This window comes from Excalfactoria chinensis, chromosome 12 (assembly GCF_039878825.1).
Source record: "Excalfactoria chinensis isolate bCotChi1 chromosome 12, bCotChi1.hap2, whole genome shotgun sequence".
NCBI classification, from domain to species: Eukaryota; Metazoa; Chordata; class Aves; order Galliformes; family Phasianidae; genus Excalfactoria; species Excalfactoria chinensis.
In genome coordinates this window covers 14,774,820-14,792,700 of record NC_092836.1, presented here as the reverse complement: position 1 = coordinate 14,792,700, position 17,881 = coordinate 14,774,820, and the positions used below count along the sequence as shown (strand labels likewise).

The 17,881-nt window shown below is 39.1% G+C and overlaps 1 protein-coding gene across 2 annotated transcripts in view; it reads right to left on the bottom strand.

Annotated features, from left to right (window-relative positions):
* VGLL4 (vestigial like family member 4) overlaps nt 1-17,881 on the bottom strand; it is a 71,797-nt gene that overhangs the window by 51,052 nt on the left and 2,864 nt on the right. For both annotated transcript variants that reach the window (XM_072347564.1, XM_072347565.1), the window contains exon 2: nt 15,794-15,870. In XM_072347564.1, coding sequence (XP_072203665.1) covers nt 15,794-15,857 — 64 coding nt within the window. In that variant the 5' untranslated portion in view covers nt 15,858-15,870. The remainder of the gene's footprint in view (nt 1-15,793; nt 15,871-17,881) is intronic.

The window sequence follows — 17,881 nt, the reverse complement described above, 5'->3', positions numbered from 1 at the left end:
TGCCTGTTGAGCCTTGTTTGATTAGTGGGTAGAAAATAAAGTTTTGGCTCCACACCAAGCAATTCAGGAAAAAATACCAAATAGCTCTTGCAGTGGCATTGTTCCTCTCACGAAATGAGACCATGCTCTTATATAAAAAGTAGCTTATGATACAGAGTGGTCTGCAACATGCATTCTGAAAATGGAAGCAGAATTCAACCGCCATCTTCAAAAGGTCCTTCCAACACCGTATTTGATTATACATGTTTTCCCTCACAGGGCAAATGAAAGACAGAATGAGCCCCCCACATCCTGCCCTCGCTGTTCCACAACACCAGAACCCACAAGAATCAACATGGAGGCTGAAATACTTAAATCTGCCAAACAGGCAAAATGCTTTTTTCTCATCCCCTTTCCATCTTACCATATGGCCAGGTACTTGACCTATGCCAGTCTCACTCTCCTTCTGTAGCTACTGCTATTATCTGAGTCTCAGACTCCCATGTTCGTTCCCAACAATCCTTTCCTACCAGTACCTACTTGTCCCAAACGGTTGCCCAACCAGTCCCAATTCCCATATTCTCCTGCCAAAATCCATTCCTGTTTTCCAAACCACGCCTTCCTTCTCAGACTCCTCACCTCAGTCTGCTTTCTCCACTCTCTGCCTCAGCTCTCACACTTGAAGACTTTAGAACTGGAGACATCCAAGCCCAGCAGCTCCCTCCTCTGCACTGCCAGGGTCTGGGACTGAAGCAACACTGCCATTCCTCCCCGTGCCTTACACACCAGCAGATCAGACAGCTCCACTTGCCATAAGTACTGTATTCAGCTTAGGCAAAAAGCAGTGAAATACATAGGCACTACACCTCTGAGTTTCTTGTTATTGTAAAAGATCAAAACCTTCCTCTGGAAGAGAAGCTCAGCAGAACTGATGTTCTTCTCAACTTGGAGACACTAATGCGTTACTTCCTGTCTTGACTTTGCTACTGAAAAGGGGCAAGAGAGGAGCTGATTGTTTTGTGGGGGATTTTTAGCTTTGTTTCTGGTGGTGATGGTTGGGTTTCTGTTGATTTTCAACAAAAAGGTTAAGAAAAACAGCACCTTATTTAGATCTTTATTGTGGAAATCCCCATCCCAGGCTGTTAAAACACAATTTAGTAAATAAGGATTTTAAGAAGCCTCTTGTGCCTATAAATAAATAAATAAATAAAATCAATACTACCTATGTACTCTTCTGTGTATCAATGACTCATAACAATTTCTTAAAAGAAAATAAAAAACCATAAAACTTAAAAAAAATAGCAATATACAGCTTAGCTGTAGTTAACAGATGACCTCTCTTTTAGATAGTCCATTTTATTTATCACAGTCTATATTGTAGTGGTTATTTTACTAATTTCAAAAATAATTAAGCTTATGCTTGAGACAATGTCACACAGTGGCAAAAAAACAGGACACTACGTTAAAACTGCTTACATTGAGAAGGAAAAAAGTCAAATCATTCTCTTTTATTCTTCTTTTCCATTTCTGATCTAAATATCCATTAATCAAGTCCGCCATTAAATGACGCTACAATCCTTTATCAAAGAAAGCAAAAGCAAACATTGCCACCAAAATTAATCCTACAGGCTACAGTGGAAGAGGATTAGAGAAACAATTCACTGCATCCCTTGTAAGTCAGGTTGTATTTGTCATGGCAGGTAATTAAACACTGTGATGCCTGTGCCTACAAAGTACAATGACAGCTACGCACAAGAGAGAAATGCGACAAATCCATTAAACACAGTTGTTATTTCCCAGTATTCTGAGTCCTTCCTGGCTGTGCATTTACACATCTAAAGGGTGAATTGGTTTCTAGAAGGCAAAAAAGCAAAATAAAAACCTCTGTACAAACTGTGGTTCAGCTTTCCTCTGCTCAGATGCATAACCAGCCCAAACTTCAACTCCCAACACGTTTTCATCGGCTCGTATGTTGCTCTGCCAAGACTAATTGACAGCATGCACTTACCAAACAACCTTTAGGGCAGGGCGAGAGAGCTTCTCTACAGCTGGAGAAAGCAGTTAAACCGTTCTCCTCTAAGGTGATATCACACACTCTTGTTCACACTTGCAGTCACATGAAATGCAAATCACAAGATATGTGGATGCATAACTAACTATTTAAACCCACGGCACTGAAACTGAAGGATAGAGCCCAGAACAGAAAGCATTTCCAACTATTTAATATATGTCTCAAGAAAAGAATTAATTATGGCAGAGAACAACAGTGCTGGAGTCGACACAACAAAATCCTGATGTGCTGCAACAGTATTTACATTTTATATTTCCAACTATGATCACAGACTTCTTAAAGTAAATGAAATAAGGAGAGACTGGTTCTGAAAAATTAGAACTTAGCAGTGAGTGACCTTGCCCCTTTTCCCACATGTTCTTTATGTTGCAACTCCATCATGTCGCAAAGTTTTGCAATACTTGTATTTTTCTTAAGGTTCCATTTCTCCCCAGGGTATCTGGAGAAGTTACACGCAACTTATTTTTTTACCTTTTAAGCTCTAAATTCTAAAGAATAAAAATTGGAAATTATATCTCAGAGTCCAACGGCTCAAAACCAGAAAGCAGTGAAAACTTCTCAACTGAACAATTGTGAAGGTCAGTCCAAAAGCGCTAAAACGTTTGGAGCACAAAACTTGGAGGAGAATTTATTCATCTGCACTGCTTTTAAACTTTTCTCTTATGTGTGTTATTCATCAAATGCCCTCCATCTTTTAGATACCATCTGTTGCAGGACAAGTTCACTATCTCGAGCTTTCTCTGAAGTTAGATATACAGGAACCTCGTAACACAAAACTGAAGAAATTATCATATGGAAATGCTTGCAGCAGACATCCTACGAGGAAGTTTTCCAGTTATTTTCCACAAAGAGGAGAACTCAGCTGACCCAAACTGAAGCCGCATGATCAGCGTTCTTATTAAAACGTTTATTAAAAAAGCTTAATTTTCTAAAATAGAAATGTTATGTGTGTAACAATTTCTGTCTCTAAGGAACCCAGCAAACAGGAATATATTCAGTTTCCTCCTAAGGCAAGTATCACACCTATATCACAGCTGGAGAAATCAAGGCAGGAAGATGAGATTTACCTGGAGGCACAGAAGCTAGTCAATTCCTGACTCTGTGCTGGGCCAAAGACCACACCTTGCTTTCATCCACTCCAGTAATTAAAAATAAAAGAATTCTTGGTCTGTGTATTCTTTTCAGGCAGAACCTGTCTGACCTGCTAATTTACTGACAATGTATATGAAAAGTCACAGGACAGACAGCCAGTAGTGAATCTCAATTAAAAGAATCCTGGCCCTATACATTTCTTGTAGCATACCTACCTCCTTTTCCTTCCTCTGAACTGTGTTGGTTCTGTGTACCACCTCCTGCAAAACCTTCAGTTGTAGATGATGCAGGATATAAATTCTATCAGGATTCTAAGGAGGGAATGCCCTCTCATTTAACTAATTCAGTCATAAAGAAAAAGGCAAATAAATATGGTACTGTCTTCCTATTTTTTCAGATCAAGGCAGAGCAAAACATCTAAAAAGAAACTGCAAGCTGGTGGAGCTCAGATTCTTACAGGGACCATGAGAGATGAGCTGATATTCTCACAGGCACGTGCAGCATGCATTTATCCTCTGCGGTCAGCTGCTTTCATAAAAGGGAGCTAACTCTTGCCTGCAAATCCTAATCTGCAAGCCTAGCATTGCATTAACTGTAACGCTGCTGTGGACAGCCCTTGGGTAACTGGTTGAATTGCACATCATCCGACACACTTAGATTCTTCTTGCAAACTTTTACGCATCCAGGTGAGCACAATCTAATTCTTAACTTTAACTAAGAAAACACAATTTAGCTTTGGTCTGAGAAAGAATTCCTTTCAGAGCTTCTTTGCATTTAAATTAAAATATGACTGACTCCTCCAAATGCACAAAACCTACTCAAAATAAGGACTCAAAATAATATCCACATAAATTACAATGAATAGAATTTCACAGTACTGTTCATGGAAACAAGTACTGGAAATATCATAGTGTTGGTAAAGAACAAAATCTGCAGTACAGATGATCCCAAGATCAAAATACACTTTACGAACTTATCTGCAGAGTTCAGCTACAAAGGGAAACATACCATCAGAATTATATCACACAGCCATACCAACACAGCTCTCCATGTGTACCCATCATTTCCTTAGGGAAAAGTACCTTCCTGGGATGGCCTGAAGAATGTGAACAGGTGCTGAAGCTGCCCCTGTAAATTCCCTTAAGTGAATTATCCTTCCCAGCTCCACAGCCAATAGGTCCTAATATTTTGTTCAACTGGAGAAGTTACACAACAATTAAAAGAACATCATAAATACTACAGCAGAGCAACAGAGCTGCCGGCATAAAACAACACATACATTATTCTCTGTCAAAAAAGGCTGTGTGACTTTTATTTCTATTGCGTACTATGCTGCCAAGAAAATCAATCTCAGAAGAGCCATCTACCTTCGTTACACTTGCCTGTACACAAAACGTACAAATGGAACATGGAAGTTTAGCACAATTTTTACAGGCCAGTAATTACACCCTACTTGCACTGCAGTCACTAATCTCCTATCATTAATTACTGGTAGGTAGCAACACTTTCCTTTTACACACCACTTTCTCTTACCATTTTCTGCACACTTACTGAAAACTGAAAGCCTCTGTGACTTCAGAAGCTTCTGAACTACTTATGCTGACTGAAATTTCTCTCCAGTTGGACTAACACCAGAGAAAGCCACCCCATTACATTTGAGTGTCAGCATTACACAAGCTGTAATACCACTAGACAGGATAAGAATCTTGGATTTAAAGCCTACCCGATTAAAGTTCTCTTTGCCTGCCAGGAGATAGAATTTTTGTCAGAAATACGTGCAGAGGAGACAATCCTAGAGAAAGCAATCAGTCACACCAGCCAGTACAGCAGTTGGCTTGGGATTAAATATAAAGGATGGTGTCTGGGGATGATTAGAGATTATTAGATATTAGATAATTTGTTACGTTTAGAATTAAAAATGACTATCAAAACAGAATGACTCAATTCAGTGAACTGTAATGCATAACAATCAAAGTTAACTGCATCTTTGGATGTCACGGCAAAAACTTGGGTAATATCATTTACCATAAACTCAGCAAGGCAGCGATTCCAGATAAACAGCTGGAATTGCAGCATGTCAGTAGATGACAGCGAGACCTCCCAAGTGAAGCAACCGCATGCAAAATTAATAGAAACATCAAGTTCTTGCCTTCACACACTGACATGTTCCCACCAATACACACATTCCAATTAAAAAGCCTGTTCTTTAACTTATTTGGTTGAGCTGCAGTAAACTCTGCAAAGACTTGAATCAATTTGAATGGTTGTAAATTGATGCAGTGTGTCTTAATTGTAAGGATAAGCTCTGAACTATTTGGTCATCATAAAGGTTTGTAACAGTTCCACTAAGGTTGGCCTTTGTGTTTGTTTCCAAGCTCATGCAACACAGGATAAACAAACTGTAAAGGGCTACAAAACCAGTATGTGACTGCTGAAATAAATTCTGATCCCTTTGCAGTCGTGCAGAATTCTACTTTGCCATACCCAATGTGCACAGTGGAAAGGACTCAGAAGAAAATGACATGCTGCACAGAAACAGTGATTTGATTTCACAGAACGGTTTGAGTTGGAAGGGACCTTTAAGATCATCGTCTAGCTGCAAGCCCTGCTATAGGCAGGGATGCCTTCTACTTCACAGACTGAACTGCAGAAGGCTCCTAAGTAGCATGCCTGCCAGTCAGTGATAGGCAAACACCTCTGACCCCCAAGGGGAAAAGGAGCCTAACTGGCCCATATGCAAGGCAGTGCATCAGCAAACTGGGGAAGTAGGAAGGCAGGACCCATCCACCTCCTTCCAAAGGTAAAACTCAGCTAATCTATTGAGCCTCACCCTCAGGCAGTTTTCTGGGCATAAACTCTCACCTGAAACAAAATATCTTCCAATTATTTCTTGCTATTTCAGCAAAAGGCTGAAGAAACTCACACTCTAAATAAATAATTAAATAGGGAAACCCCACAAGTCTGGCATATTACTTAATTATTGGGTAAAAACATCTAATATTTAAAACATTTGACTGCGTTAGTACAAATAATTTCAGTGCAATGTCTCAGAATTAAAACAATCTGTTATTTTACAAATGCTATTAAGTGGCTTTACTCAACATTTACACCAAAAGCACGAGGACACCAGTTCACAATGAACATTCAATTAAATAGTCAGCCCACGAACTTAATTCCAAACAATGTATGTTCATTTTTGGCCTGCAATCTATTGCCTGTATACAGAAGCCAAAGAACTATAGAACAGTCACACAATGCTGTCTCCACAATGGCAGGTATAAAGCAAATTCAAGGAAAGACTTCAGAGAGTCCGAGGGAGACACACTTATCACAAACACCAGAACTCATTTGCATGCTGTGGAGGGCATAAAACAATTGTATGGATTAGGAATGAACGCAGCTCTCACATGTGCAAACCTCATGCAGAGAATTATGCAAAAATTACCCGAATGCGTGCAACCTTTAACACATGGCTGCCTTCTGCAGCTGCCAGGACACAGGGTTATCAGCAGCTGAGCTCACATCCAGCTTATGATCCTAAGGTATCTTCTGGTGATTATATATATATGTGTATACATGTATATCCATCCACCCTTTCAGCATTTAGACTGTTATAAGCCATTTATTAACACTGATTCATTCTTCTGTATTTGCAATGATTCCAATTTTAAAACAGCTGGCCCTAAATGCAAGGTTTTGCCTATTAATTTTTCACAATCTCAAGTCAATGCACATGCACAGCTGACTCTCTCATTTACACACAGACAAGTACTCAGTAAAAGCTGTTTGTGGGTTATAAACAAGAAGTCTTTTTAGCTGTTTTATCTTTTCTTTGTTTTAAATGAATGCACGTGTGTAACTATTTTCCTTCACACGTTTGCTTTTGAAATCTTCTTTGAAATCTTACCAGTACCACTGGAAAACACGACCCCACGTGAGTGCATATGATTCCAACTCCACACTTACAGTTATTACAGGGAGGTTCATCACTGCAGCCCAACATCTACCACCTCATATCTTGCTGGCACATCACTTTCTGGCTTCTCATAACCATCAAAAACTAGCACAGGATAGCTAAATAAGATCCATGTTATTACTTCAACACAGTTCTTTGGTTATCAAGTGGATACAGCAATTTGTTTTGTGCTACTCAACCTATAGAAATGGAGATGCTAAGATTTTAAGGCAGAACTATGTACAAGAAACGTAAGTTTTCCCTCTCCTGAATGCAGGAAAATTCTTGGAACCTTTCAGCAAAGCTGTTGGCTGAGAACCCAACGTTGTGCATGATTATTAATGAAAAATATTTCATTAGTAGTGGAATGAGAATTCCACTATTTTACAACAGGCTGACAAAATAAACGCATGTATGCCAGACGATGTTGTAAGTTACATCACAGAGTAAAAAGTTATGTTACTGAGCACAGTAATAAGCACAGTAATAACTCACATATGTAAATCTGCTGCATGTTCTTTCCCATAATCCACAGCCAGTCTATGAAATGAAGTCACAAAACACTTGCATGAATCCCAACACAGATTCAACACCCATATTACATTCCAGCACGGTTACGTGAGGCAGGCTGAACTGACATGCTTCGGGTACGAGCCAACAAGTAACTGTCCATGGCTGAGAAACAACCTCCTTTCAATACCTGCTGCAGATTGTCACAGCATGTACAGCTCTCATATAGTAAAACATCACCTCTTCCAACAGAGAAGCAAATTATGATTCTCCCTAAAAATATATTAGGATACAATTGCTTCTGATTTTAAAAGCTAATAGATTCTTATACGTTCTCCCTGCTGAGAGCTTATAGCTCACTTAAACTTCATTCCTTTCTCTGATCTTCTGTGGTCCAACTTCTTGCCACTTTCAATTTCAAGAAGATACCATTAATTGTCTGGGTTTCTATGGGTGGTTTTTGTTGTTGTCCTGGGGCTTCTTTCTTTTTGTAGTATCATACATGAAGAAGCACAGCATACGTTTTGGATGGGAATTTAATTATACATACTTCTCAATACCCAGCACAACCATGCAGCAGCTTACTGCTGTAATACAAGGAAACATTATGAAGATACACTGCTTTGAACCTGAAAGATTCTGCCTTAAGTCTGTGTAACAACTTGTTCTAATCATTCATAGAATCTTCTTCTGACACTATTCTCCTTCTGAAATACACTCTGTTTTTATAAAAGGCGTTACCATGTGACATTTGGGTGAGTAACTAAAGAAGTTAAAAAAAATTCAGGAAATTTCATTCCTGATGTCAAACTACATTCCAATTCTTAACTGCGCTGGCATGCTCTGGGAAGCAAGGAGCTGGTCTGTTCAGAAAGTTAGAGTGACCTTTAAAGGCAAAACATCTGTTGGGAGTCATGAGAAGTTCAGTCCAAGGATTAAGGCAGCTGACGAGACATTAATGTAACCAGTTATTGCTGTTACACTGGATGGAGTCTATAGAGCGCCATAACCAGGAAGCAGCAGATAGTTCAGAGGTTTCCATCAAGATTAGATAAATACCCATTTTAAAAAGAAAAAAGCAAATTTTTATTGAAAGGGTGGATTAAAAATTTGTAAATTGCTTCTTTTTTCTTAACACCGAGAAAGCAAAAAAATCTGTTACTTTCTTTCATATTCCAACCATGAAATAACTGACATTCTTAAGTTTTTTTTATTCTAATTTATCAATTTAAAACAACTTTCTTAAGGAACACTATAGATGTTAATACAAGTTTAAAGCTGATTAACTATTCAACTACACTAATAAGTGAGCTCACCATTTTGGTATATAGGAATAGTTGTTGGGTAGACATGGCCGAACAAACAATCTACACTGCGCCAGCATTATGCAACACGCATTCTGAAAATGACTCAAAGACTGAAGGCCTCACACAGCAAGCTCATGGATTTCAATCCGAAGGCCAACACTGCTGAATTTTAACATATTTGAAATCTAGACCACTGTTGGAATGACACTGACTACTGACAAGATCATTCTAAAGGCAACAACTGGAGAGGAGAACACAGGTTCTCCATTTATATCATAATTAGGAGGTCAATTCAGATTTATTCTCTTTCCAGGTCAGGATAAGCATAATGGACATTAGTGTTTAAAATACGTATATGTATATAGACATATAAGAGAGGCAGATGGAGCCATAGATGAAGTGTTGCTCTTTTGCTATTATGAGCCAGATATATCCTGGTTCTGAGGAAAGCAAATAAAAGCCAGAGATTTATCACAGTAAAGTTACAGCTGTAATACACAGATGTTCCCACACGAACCAAACAGACAAAAGGGGCATAACCCAGAAAACAAAAGCCGTTACTACTGCCACAGTTACAGGAAAATTAAGCCTGGTGCATGGGATAAAATGAATCAGTTTTAAAATGAGAACACAAGAACACACAAAAGCCTTTCTGTCCAGCTACCCTTTAGAATTCCTCTTACAAAACAATAAATACATGCAAAGCAAGTTTAATTCCTTCATTATCGAGGTATTATCATCAGATACAATAATGCTGTAGCAGATGGACAAGAATGCTTGGAAATACAGTTATGGATTTTATTTTTTTTAGACAAATTTTAATTAATGTGTCATTAAGTTTAAAATCGGAGCAGATGTAAAAACAAAAACAACAACAAAGGGTAATAAATCACATCACAACTTGCTAAATCAGAATCATTTCTCCCTTCAGGATTATGGACGATAGACATTTCTGTAGTGGCATTGTTTGTAACCACATTAAGGGTTTGTCCTAAGAATTATACAAGTAAGTTCATTTTTGGTTTGACAGCAAAAAAGGGACATTTATAAGTAAATCATTTGGGGTTTTCTTCTTGGGGAGAAATACATTCTCTGTAATCCGAAACAAAATTATCATTTTTTGGTGTTTTTTAATAACAGCAAAGGAATTGAATCTGTAAAATATCCCACTGGATAACTGGCTCTACTCTCCTTTTATTTCATTAGCCATTAACTAGGACACTCATATGGGACTGGGAAAACCCATGTTCAGATCCCTCATCTTTCAAGTCAGAATCTCAATGGCAAACCATAAATAAAGTCCAGGTTATCAGCAAGGGAAAATACCAAACATATGCTCATTAAGAACTTAGATCTATATCTGTTTACAACAGGACTCCAAACACTCTGCAGTCATTTCACTGAAGATGTAGAACAGAAAAAGGAGTCTGTGACCTCAATTTTAACACCACAGTCCTTGTAAAGAAATTAACTTCACAATTGTAATGCTGTTTTAACATATTTTATGTATAAAGCCAAGTTATTCAAATAAAGTCATCCTTTGATTCAGCATAAGGTCTTTAAATCAAAAATGAACATAATGCTTTCCTCCTGTCTTAAACACAGGCTTTTAATTTGCTTACAGAAAAATGTACTTCCTTATTTGCCTGCTTGCGTAAACAAAACGAAAAGCTGTTACAATGCACCAAAGACATCCTATTTCCCAAAAAGTCCTGCTTTGCCATCTGGAAAATGAGTAACAGTCACTCCAGAATGTATGGCATCTGGTGGATAGAACCTGAGCAACGGGAGGGACAGCATGCCTATTGACAAGAGCCAACCAGGAAGTTGTAAAGCATTCCTACTTCTTACCTTTTCAGCCTCAAGGATAAGATGTTGCAATAACTACAAACACAAGAGAAAGGACAGACAACAGACAACAGCCCAAATCCAAAGTATTTCTGAATCATTCTAACTCCTTTCTCTCTAATTCTGCCCTAAATGAGTGCACAAGATTTTCATGTTTGACACAGCATGTGTCCAAGCACGCCCTGATTCTCTGTGTTCCTAAGGATGTGGAAAGAATATCCTGGGAAAGCAGCCCGTACTTCACGAGTCAGCCTGCAGCACTCCCAGCTAAGGAAGAACTTGGTTAGTTTTTTAATGAAATAAAACAATCCACTACATTAAAAACGGCCAGGTTCTCACAAGCTAGTGTGTTCTACCTAGTGTACAACCCCCCCCCCCCCCCCTTTGTGTATTCCCAATCACTCACCATAAAAACAGAAAAACCCCACAATGACTGGATAATTTTCCCCATATTTTTCGCCAAGTGCAGACAATAACAAATATTTAGCTCTGCAGAACAGACCAAACCGAGCACAAAGTCCCAGATATCCTGTTTCAGAGACTGCAATCATTTGAAGCATGTGCATTGACAAGTTCCACATGGTTGTGTATGTGCTATCATGCTTAACAATATGGTATTCACTCGGCTGCAGTTTTCAGAGCAGTGGTTGGTATCTGATGACAAATTCCATTCTAGCAAGAAGATTCTTTTCCCTCTCTGTGCCAAACAACATTTAAAGAGATAGCGTTTCAGCAAACACAATTTCCTTGGAGGTAATGCCACCAATCACTGCAAACACTGTATCACCAATTAGGTAGAAGGGATTCAGAAAGAAAAGACTCATTGTCTGGCTGACACGGCTCAGAACTCGGAGCAGCCGGTTTCTGCCCAAGCCACACTGGCTCAGAAAACATCTGCTATGCTGAAGGATGCTACGGCATGTTTATCAACTGTAGCCAGATAACGTCTTCAAAACGTTTTAAAATTAATTTAAAAACAGATTTAAACACTTTGTTCCTGAAGGCATTAACCATCACTCCACTGAGTATGCTAATGGTGTTCTACTGCTATTTAAATACATCCAGGCACCAAGCAGACAACAGCCCCATTTTCCAGCCTATTTAACACGTTGAAAACGTGGCGCTACTCATTCTTTATTTCCTTGCCACAATAAACTTCGAGGGACAATAAAGACCGAAGTTTTGTGGAGATAAGAGTTGGGGGGGGGGGGGAGGGAAGCACATCAAGGAACAAGTTCTCCTTTTTCACACTCCTAATTTCAAGAAAATCCTAAATCTGATGAGATGGCCCCGAGATCATTTCACACAGAGCTCCTCTCTGAACGTATTAAGGTCAGCTATAAAGTGTTGTTGGAGAACAAAGGTCAGGAATTCAGCCATTTGAGTATTTTGTGGGAAAAAAAGAAAAGAAAAAAATGAAGTGATACTTAATATACAGAAATATTAACATTTTCCTTATCTGTGTGGTTCATAAATCTAAAAGCAGAATACTACGCATGCCATTACTCACAGCATTTTATTATTTAAGGCTTTTGGTATTCGTGCAGCAACAACAGATGACTCAGGCTGCATTTCAATGATTGAACCACATATGTTTTTCCATCACACTGCTACCAAACAGAAACATCACACTTCCATACTTCTCCTCCTTTCAGTACTAACAGATGAGTTATGCCACAAATTCTGCTCCAAAACTAACAGGATTCCTTCTTTCCCCATCACTGATTAAATAAATGACTAACTGACAAACCTAGTTTTAACACCTTCAATAGTCATTGAGGGATTACAAACATTAACACTACTGCTTAGGAATCAGATTCTCCTCCAGAAAGCTTACGTTTCTGTTTTGCTAAACACAACAGATAAGCTCTGACCATGAGAACAGGTTTTAATTCATAAAAACTATCCATCTCTTCATTGCAAAATACATTAGGGCTGGGATTGTAAAGCACGATGTTTCTGTACTAAACATACCAACTATACAGGCTAGCTTAAATATTTGAAATTGATTAAACTAAGCCACATAAAAGGAACTACTGCCAAAGAACAATCATCATCACAGGCAAGAAGTGCAGAATGGCAATTCCAGGCTTACATGTAGAATAAGGATATCACGTGCAACTCCTCCACATGTTCAAGAACAGCTTGATCAAAGATCATCCTTCTTTTAAATGAAGTCCACTGTAGCAGGGTTTCAAAATGTAAACCAAGACTCAGTTGTTATGGAATCAATACAATGTATTAGAATGCAAAGCTTTAACCTGGACTTTCTTGTGCTGTTTATTAGCTGTTTCCCAATCTTTCATTTCCTTGTGGAAGTATATTGTCTTCTATTTGCCAAAACCAGACATTTCACTATGATATCCTGAGAGGATAAGAAATAGCATGGTTTTTTTCTCCTCCATTCCCATGAACTGGAATTGCTCCCTGGAAGGAGGTATAAACAACATGTTACAGGACAAATACTGAGCGCTGGCAATGCGTTCTGTGTGTGCAACTTCTCATTAGCTTCTTCCCTCAGTATTTTTTCTCAATAACAACATTACGCTGTCATATCACTGCTTATAATTGAAAGACCAGTTCTCAAAACCCTTATTTTTACACAAGAATAAATACAAAATAATATTTCCAATGTTTGAACATCTGCAGTCTGACACAGTTATGGGGGGGAAAACTACATTTCCACTAATGAGTTACTAAAACACAACCATCTGAAAGTGTGGTCTTCTCAAGTTAACCACCATGAGTCCTGAAAATAGGAAAAAATCAATACAATGTGCAAATCTTATTATTTTTTACCTTAGATGCCCGTAAGCAGATTTACAAGAAGATTTACTGATCCATTGGAGCCTAACCACTCGTCTCTTCAGTGTATCCTCACGTCAGGAAAGCATATCGCTTCATTGTTTGGTCTCCATTCAGCAAACAAAAAAACGTCAAGCATGAAATGTATAAAGGAATTGTCCATCAGACAAACCTCTGTTCCAGCACAAAAATAAAAGACTCTGGGTCAAACACAATGTTTCTGTTGCTCTGCACTGCAACTGGGATATTATCAACTATGTAGAATTCAAGATGGGATATACAAATACAGAGAAGAACCACTGCTAAGCCCGCAGGAGGGAAACGCCAGGCATTTCACTGGAAAGCCCAAGGATGTCTGCCCAATTCAGGCCTAGGAATTACTTCAGTCTCTTAGTATCCATTCTGCAACACAAAGTCAGCAACACTTGCTGGTACAGTTTCCACAAGCCAACAGACAAAAAGGTGAAGTTCAGCAACTGGTCCAGGCTATTACTTCCTCCTAGCAGCTTTTCACACCATAGTAGGATGGGTGCACAGTGCAGCGTGCTCAACAACAGGACAAACTCAGAGACGATCTGAGTCAGAAGTTGCAGAGTGGTACAAATCTAATTAAGTCTAAGTAGTAAAACTAAAGGAATGTAAATTAGAACCAGACACACATCAGCTTCCTCACATGCAAGTTGCACTGAATCAGACTTCCTCTGGATTCACAATATCCAGCCCAACATTCGTACCCCATCAACTCAAAATCAAATTCAAACTACATAGGCAGCAGGCAACAACAACAACAAAGCACCTCAAACTTAAGAAAATTGATAAGGCATGCTAAAAATATGCGAGGAACTACTCCAAAAGTAATGCCTTCAATTTTATGTAGTAAAAAAATGTAGTCAAAGGAAAACAGGCCAAGCTTTTCTCCTCCCTGCAAACTTGCAAGTTAGTTTACAAGAGAAATTCCCCAAGCTGAAATCACAGAGAAATTTCCTTGAGGGCTTTTCAGTGCTGTTCATTTTACTCGTAACAGTCAACAACTGTAGCATTAAACTAAATCATCCCACTGCGGTAGGATCAGTACAGATTTGGTCCTTATCTAGCAGAGAGGTGAACATGAAAGAACAACAGCAGTACTCATCATAAAACTTAGAGATAATAACAGAGAAGAGCTCATGAGAGAATAAAGCCATCGCTGCTCACATTTCTTCAACAGTGAGCTGCTGTTATCTTGAATATTTGAACAGACAAACATGATGAAACTTCGTCTTCAAACACGCAGTGTTTGTTTACTACGGCAAGTCCTTCATAAGCTGATTAGCAGCAATAGCAAAGGAATGCTTTCAGAAAACATTCGAGACTTTCACTTTTCAAAAATAAATGTACACAGAATAAAAGAGCAAAGATTAAAAAGAAAAGCGGAATTCATCTTCAGAGGTGACGGTGTACAGAAGCTACACACAGAAGCAGTTTAAAAGCCAGAATACCATCTTTCTAGTTAGCATCTCTTCAGGTTGACAGCCAAGAAACATCAGCCACTCAGAAATAAACTGAACAATGATGATATTGCTAATACTCCATTCTATAAGGCACAACTGCCATTTGCCAGAAATGAAAACATTCTGCTGACACTGGCTAACACACCTTAGACATTCAATGGGAATGCAAAGAGAAGTGAAATTGGCAACATGTTCCTCCATTGCTGCAACCAAGCTAACATCCTGTGCTCATCATTTATGAGCACTGAAAGGAAAATGAAACTCTCATTACTAATTCTAACAGTCTACCCTCCTAGTTTTTGTGAGCTGGCAAGGAATCTTTGCCCATCCATCCACTCACACTCGGTTATGTGCTCTTACAAGAGAACAGGACTAACTGAAAACACTGAGGAGTGTGAATTCTCAGATCCCCCTTAGTTGGACAGCAGCTCCACTACAATTTTTTTTGTCTATTAACAATGGAAAAGTAATTAGGAAAAGTTGGGCACCTTTCTATAGATGGCAAAGCACACTTTTAAAACAATAGAAGTACCGTTTTGCATACTAAGCAACTTACATGCAATAAAATTGTTCTTGCATTTGAGGAAGACCATGTTTTAAGGGCTTTCTGAAGACATCTTCCAACATGTCAGATTGAAAAAGCTGCACAAATGAGCAAAGCCAGCTCCTAGGCTAACACCCAGTGCAGACATGAATATCTGGATCCAACAAATAGAGAACTAAGTTTCAGACTTACGCTTCTCGTCATCAGCATGTACTAGAGAGGCTGCTCTTGATAAAACATCCAATGGAGTCTCCATTCCTCTGTGGATCCTGAAAAATTCAGAGAGGACGTCTTACATTTTACAATGCTTTAACAGTGCACAGTTATTTACTCACTAAATTACAAGTGCTAGAAATCCTATCATCTTGCCTTCAGCACGTTTTAAGGTTTTCTTCCTTTCCACACGCCTTCCTTCCATGCAGCTACGTGAGACAATATCCAAAGATGCGACTCACCTGGACAGCTGGCCCAATAACCCACATCAGCTGTTTTAGACCCAGAATCTTCAATAGATTTGCACCCCGTATCCTCCTATGCCCAAAGTGAAGTGAAATTATCTGAAGCTTGTAAGCTATTAAAGCCACTTTCTTACTCATGACTCTGTATGCCACAGACAGCAAACTGTCAATTATGAAATCATCATCACACCTCAGTAACTTCTTGCACCTGTTCTTTCCCCATGCTGAAAAAATGAACCCCATCCCATAACAAGGCACATCTTAGGAGCTTACTAAGCCACTCTCTCTCACATACACACAGTTTTCTATGTAAGTAGATATGAAAGTGAAAGTAAATTGGAGAGCAGCACATAGTCAAGATGCTTTCACTGAAAGGCCAGCAACTTGTATCTGCTTTAGTATAAGATAACAGCAGGCAGAAGTGTAGAGGAAAGCAGAGGAAGAGAGGCAGCCCTAGACGAACAACATCTTTGCTGGTCCTTTCTTCCTTCCCAAAGCTTGTACGATAGATACTGTCATAAAAACTGCTGACTGTAATTTTCTTTTATTTCCAAATCACGCTGAAAAGAAAGAAGAGGAAAGGAGGAAAGAAAGGAAATCTCCAACAGAGATCTCAAACACATGTATGTGGGTTTAATGACAAGCACATGTTTGGGAAGCCATTTCTTTGACCTTCCACTACGAAGAATAAACCTCCACTATCCTCCCTCCCTCTTCCTAAGTAAAGTCAAAGACTCTAAAATTAATCAAAGATTTTAAAGCATAAGGTAAAGGATTCTTAAGTACATTTAAGTTTCCATGTATTTCTTCAAAAAAAGAGCTAAATTCAGTCTTGTTTCCACAGAACTGCCAGGAAGAATAGAGAAACTTGCAATAACTAAGAACCACACTCAAGGACTGAGATGTTCTTCCTTGCTGTCTGAATCAGCTTCTGCTCAAGAGCGGTACATGAACTCAGACAGTCCGGCCAGCTCTTCTCTTTAAAGACAGTACAGATAGGCAACACGTTTAAGAAAATAAGATCTTAGACTCTGATTTTACGTGGTCTGCCTTAACCAAATATTTCCTTGCATCATTTTCAACTTCTCCCTCATCCAAATCAAAGCAAACGGGATTCATTCACTAAGGAAATCTCCATCACTGCACTCTGGTCTCTCAGCCCGCGATGCTTGGTTCTTTTCTCCCTTTTGTTTTCCAAGGACTTTAAAATAGCACCACTTTATTTCCCTCTGGCCGTTGATTACTGACCTTCTCACACAGACTCTTCTAACAAAGCAAAAGCTCGGCTGGAAACAAAGATGACAACGCTTCTGATCAGGTGAGGCAGCTACACCAAAGGGACGGCTATCCCGTGATTTAGCACTAACGTCTTTGTCCTACATTACAAAAGAATGCTGAGGTTTTTGCTCAGTTCTTTAGAAAAGCTCTCTCAGTAAATAACGCAAAGGGTATTATCATGTCTTTGACTGAACACAAATGCTCTATTTGCTGCTTTCCTCGAGTGTTTCAGTCCTTTCGGAAGGAGAGCTTTCCAGAATACACCCGTAGTAAGAGAGTGAGCTGGTGACAGAAGTTTGCCTTGAGAGAAGGAAACAGAAACCAAGATGAATTCTCAGCAGGAAATCAAGACACTTTAAGGACAACTTCAGCACAATTGTCCTCAATATGGTTTAGGAGCTTTGCGTGCTCTTGGAAGTTTACACCGTGGAGAGTCGCAGAAGTGTTTTGCAACAGTTTATGCCCTGTGAAGAATGTTGTGCCTGTTCAAGAGCTTCCCTGAAGGGATGCTGCTTATACAGCCACCTGCAAACACCAGGGTGTG